The sequence below is a fragment of the Lottia gigantea genome, assembly GCF_000327385.1.
Source record: "Lottia gigantea unplaced genomic scaffold LOTGIsca_44, whole genome shotgun sequence".
Classification (NCBI taxonomy): domain Eukaryota; kingdom Metazoa; phylum Mollusca; class Gastropoda; family Lottiidae; genus Lottia; species Lottia gigantea.
This window is the reverse complement of record NW_008709540.1, coordinates 451,905-457,688: the sequence shown is the minus strand read 5'-3', so window position 1 is coordinate 457,688 and position 5,784 is coordinate 451,905. Positions and strand designations below refer to the sequence as shown.

Genomic DNA, 5,784 nt, shown 5'->3' with positions numbered 1-5,784 from the left:
GTACCACTCCGAATACTGCTTTGATTACTGTCATGAATACTGTCTTGATTACTGCCATGATAACTGTCTTGATTACTGGCACGATTACACCCATGGTTACTGTCATGATTACCACTCCGATTACTGCTATGATTACTGTCATGAAAACTGTGATGATTACTGCCATGATAACTGTCTTGATTACTGCCATGATTACTGCCACGATTATTCCCATGGTTTCTGTCATGATTACTGCCACGATTACTGCCACGATTACACCCATGGTTACTGTCATGATTACCACTCCGATTACTGCTATGATTACTGTCATGAATACTGTTATGATTAATACCATGATTAGTGTCATAATAACTGTTATGATTACTGCAAATGATTACTGTCATGATTGCAGCTATGGTTACTGCCAAGATTACTGCTATCATTAGCGCCATGATTACTGTCACGGTTACAACCATGATTACTGTCCTGATTACTACCATGATTACTGTCATGATTATTGTCTTCATGTGAGACTTTGACCATGGCCAAAATAATAAGTACTACTGGACTAACTTGATTTACCAAATGTTCGCCTAACTGTATTAGAAACAACCGGCCATTTTATCATAATTGCGGATATTTAGCTCTCTGATTTGCACAGATATATCATACAACTCTTCCAATCCATTAAAACAACGGTGAAGCAAAATGTGAATGAGTCGGCATTGTTTAGTTTGAAATACCGCTATCTTGTAAGGAAAGATAAAATGAAGTAGAAGTCTATATGTGGGGAGGGGAGGGAGGGGAGGAGGGGCATGTTATTTTGTAAGAGCTGTCGATATGTCATGGGAAATATAATTGTTTGTTGTTTGGGTGTACGAATTAGACAGATATTAAGTTCCAGACAAGGAAGACAACTTTTTGTAATTATGAGTGATGTTTAATTAACATTGAGTTGTATTAATTAAGAAGCTATGGACATTAAAGCGTTTGTTTGCTCATTCAGTCTGATTCCATGAATCAGTTGCTTTTTCTTTTCGGTCTATGGCTTCCTAACAACGTGGACGTCGGTCGACCTACTTTCTGCCCCAGCCACGTCGTAGAAATTGTCATTATTAAGGGGTATTTAGAGTAGGGGATTCAGGTCATTTTTTTCTAATGATTTTTTCATGTTCAAAGTGATTACTATGGAAAAAAAAGACCTCAGAAATATAATATTTTTTTATCTTGGAACTATTGGCGTGTGACGTTTGCCTAGAACAACTAGGATTATAATATAAATGTATCAATTGAAAGGTTCTTGTCGGCAGTGGCTATTTACCACTGGCATGGTTAGCGCGGTTAATAGTCAGAAGTACCCCTACAGCTATATACCACGGCGTGTTAACCTGTTAAATTAGGCCAATGTCACCATGTTAGTCTATGGAGACAAAACGTGGTAACTAAATTTTACCACGTTTTTTTTTATTTGGTGGATTTCATCCAATTTTTGTTTTTACATTAAAAATTCACACGTTTTAGGTTTCAAAAATATAAATATTGTGAACATTTCACATTGTTAACACACTAAAATAAGCATTTTAATATCTCTAGCGAAGAAAAATATCCGCCATGTTAAATATCGGTGACTTTGGTTTTCGGGCATTTTGGACGCTAAATTTCAGTCTAAAAATATCTACAATCGCTGCGTGATGTGAACCATGCGTGTTTATGATCATACTTCGGTATTGCGTACATTTCCAGCTGTCTATTAGTCTGCAATTCGTTTATATATATGCATTTTCAAGCTATGCTTTTGACAGACTTTTATTGAATTTTTAATTTCCATGCTATAATACTGTATATTCCTGGTTCCCAGGCTATTGTAGGAGAAGAATTATAGAGTTTCGGGATTCTGATGCCCTTCAACACGACGAACCCAAGCGAACCTCGAAACTTTAGTCATCAAAATTAAAGATAGAAATAGACTCAATGCGGGTGATGATATGCGTAGGATTTGTAGACAACTGTTCCTATATTTGAACTATTGGTGCAAGGAAAACCACAAAGTCTTCCTACTGAGCTTACTTCTTACTTGATTATAGTATCATAGAAGTGATTATTATGAATGAAAAATCTATAAAATTATAAATTTAAAATGTGTTGATTGTTATGAGGCATTGCTCTTGTCTTTCGAAATGCGCTCAACACTATCAATATCTGTACCGTTACTGACCTTGACTACATACTACAGTCAAACAATATCAATATCTGTACCGTTACTGACCTTGACTACATACTACAGTTAAACACTATCAATATCTGTACCGTTACTGACCTCTACTACATACTACAGTTAAACACTATCAATATCTGTACCGTTACTGACCTCTACTACATACTACAGTCAAACACTATCAATATCTGTACCGTTACTGACCTTGATTACACACTACAGGCAAACACCATCAATATCTGTACCGTTACTGACCTCTACTACATACTACAGTCAAACACTATCAATATATGTATCATTACTGACCTTGACTACATACTACAGTCAAACACTATCAATATCTGTATCATTACTGACCTTGACTGCATACTACAGTCAAACACTATTAATATCTGTACCGCTAGTTCCCTCTACTACAAACTACAATCAAACACTGTCAATATCTGTATCATTACTGCGGACATCTTCTGTATAGGCTCAAATTTTGACGGTGACCTGTGAACACTATTACCGATTGGCTTAGCTAAATCAATCCCGTTTCGGAGACTTAAGTGTGATTGGTCAAAAAATTGGCGTAACTGTCCCTTTCAAAAAATTATTTGTCCTGATCGCAAAAAAAAAAGAAGTTTTTCTGTACACTAAGAAAAATAAAAACAACATTGTGTTGGTGAAGGCAAGTTTCTGGACGACAAATTGGAAGAGGTTTGAATGAAAGACTAACAAGTCAGTTTTTTAGTCACATGATAGCGGACGGGTCCTTTTTAAATTGATAAGTGACAAAGATTGACAATTAAACACATATTTAAACATTTTGTCCAAATTTTGTGGATCATGGATTATTGTGTCACAAAATATTGTGGAGCCAGGGCGAACGAACTAGGGGCAAACATGAAAAAGACCGAAAATGTATAGGGACGAACGCGTTTAACAGTACTTAGCTAAATATAAAAATTTTAACTTCATGACCTAGGTCTGTGCTTTTAAGGGATTTTTATTCTCATATCACCCTAATATCTATAGGACACAACATTACAATTTTTGTGGAAATATACATTAGGTCTACTTACTCAGTGGCGTAGCCAGGATTTCAATGACGGGAGTGGGGGCAACTTTACCCTATTATTTTCGAGGGCACTACCCTCTAAATACGCCACTGTAGTTACTTGTAAAAACGTAGTAATATTAGGAGACACATTGCATAAAATGTAGGAATTTATTTTCAAAACTTATTCTGAAACAAAATACCCTTACGATCGTTTGGGGAAGTTTAGTCCTCAAATGATTTTGAATAGATATACTTGGAATAAGCCTGCTTTCCAATTCATTAACAAGGTTTAAGTAAATTTTGACTAATTTGTAATTAAAATCTATTGCCGAAAGAATAAATGAATGTACACCAAATTTCATACAACGCGGAATTTTTTAGATAGGTTTGAATTTAGAAGTATTCAGCCTTGAACCATGAGCTCTTCACAATCGGCCTTGACATTTATTTGTAAACAAACACGACATTTATTTTTCAAAAAGGGATGAATATTTGATTGCAAAATCGTTATTTTAGAAATATAGGTTATTTTAAGCAATTTTTTCCGAAAAGAATATCAAATCATGACTAATTTTATTTACCACGCCGTGGTAAATAGCTGTTAAGGTACTTATGGCTATTTACCACGCTTACCACGCCAGTGGTAAATAGCCACTGCCGTTCTTGTCATTGTTATGCCTAGTAGCTACTTGATGCCTGTATTTTAGGCTTAACGGTTTCGATCGACTAGGGTAGTTTGACAGTTTCAGGACAATCTCCACTTCTTTATTTTTCCTTTCCGAATGTATAAAATTTACTCCCAAAAACATATTGTACATAGCTAAACGCAGAATTGAACCAGCTTTTTATCGATATTTTTAAATGATTGTTTTCGAGAAACGGCAGTTTGAAGTTGACATTTTCGACATTCTCATTCCTTCATTCCATTTTCATCAATCGGCCTGTCAAATATTATGACTGAAAAAAAAAAAAACACAATATAACGATATAATCATTCTTTCTTTTTTGTAACGCCATTCAGCCAATTCTCGCAGAAAAATAGGCCACGGTTTCACTCAAATCTGGCGCGTTTACATAATCTGTGTGATGTATGCTCGATCAACATGACGTAAGTGTCTATAGCGTGTCAATGACAATAAACGTCTGGATATTCCAATCGATTCCCTTTGAATTTGCAGTCAAGCTACTCGACGAATAATTTGTTTTCTTTCGTTAAAAATCGGACAAAATACGTTGTAAAATGATTTAGATTTGTGTTTAGGTTACTTTCAGGATTGGTACCAGATGAAATATAAAAAAAATTGTTATCTAATTAATCTTCAGCCAAATCTAGGTCTAACTCTAGGCCTAGGCTACTTACCTACGTCGAAATCGGCGAGCATGCTCTTTCCTACACAGATTAAATTCACCATTAATTTTAATTAATCATATGATCCTAGAATAGATGAAACTTCAGATTTATTAGTTTTTTCTGTCTCGGTTACAGCACACGTGTCATTGACGCTTAACGGCCAGCCTATTTTTAGAAGGGGAAACTCCCGGATGTGACGTCAGCTGAAATCCTCCTATATTTTATGACCTATTACGTCATCGAAACAATATGGCAGCGCCCATGTCAGTAGATTAACGTGGAGTTAAAAGGTAGATTTTGTCCATAAAATACAAATAGTAAAAATGACCCAATTTTCTATTCTAAGTGCGAAACCGGAAGTGTATCGCTAAACGTAAACATGGACGTAAGGCCCAAACAAGAGAATGAAATGCACTGCAAAAGCCATCGGCACAACAACCGTAACATGGTGACTTTGGCAGCGTGGACGATTTTAACCGTTTAGGCGGATAGGATGAATCTAGGCGGGGTGGACGACTCTTGGTAGGATGGACTCTTTCCAGCGGAAGGTTTGGAAGAGTCGGTAGCACTAGGCAGGGTAAGTGCCTCTACTAAGCAAATTTGATCACTCTATGTAAAGTAAAACAGTACTTACAGGACAGTACTCATAGTTGTCTTCATTAAGCTACTGTTGGTAATTTAGACGTCATTTATACTTCTTAGACATTGACAATTGCAAAAATGAAATAAACACTTAAGGCCTTTCGAGTGTTAAATGATTGAGAGTGGAAGCCGATTTTGCTAATACAGATTAGTTTTAACAATGTGGTCTGTAGTCTTGAAAACAGTAGTTATGTACCTTTAGTTATGATTTTCGTCGAAGTTTGTATTATTTCAAATATTCTGCTTGACAGGCAAGATAACATACTCTTAATTAAGTGTTTTTTTTTTCCAGACAGCTAGAAAATGAACAGCCAAAATATGGTAGGAATTTTACTCTGTTTAGTTTTACTGAACACAAATACAGGTAAATATTTAATAAAATATATTAAAATCCCAATTTGATTGGTTAAAGAAGAGGTCATCAAGATACGTCACAAGGTTATTGGGACGAATGTTTAAGAGGGCCGTCGTTATTGAACCCTAATTGTAGTAGCTATTAAAAATAGAAGCTCATTAAAAAAAAACTGAAGGTTTGGTCTAACTGTAGCAGGA

At 35.6% G+C, this 5,784-nt stretch overlaps 1 protein-coding gene across 1 annotated transcript; it reads left to right on the top strand.

The window, feature by feature from the left end:
- Positions 1-2,158: 2,158 nt before the first annotated feature.
- Positions 2,159-2,695, top strand: LOTGIDRAFT_123713 (hypothetical protein; the record flags this gene model as incomplete). Its single annotated transcript, XM_009060706.1, has 1 exon — positions 2,159-2,695. A coding segment is annotated over one exon (537 nt), but the record flags the coding sequence as incomplete, so codon positions are not given.
- Between the last annotated feature and the right edge of the window lie 3,089 nt (positions 2,696-5,784).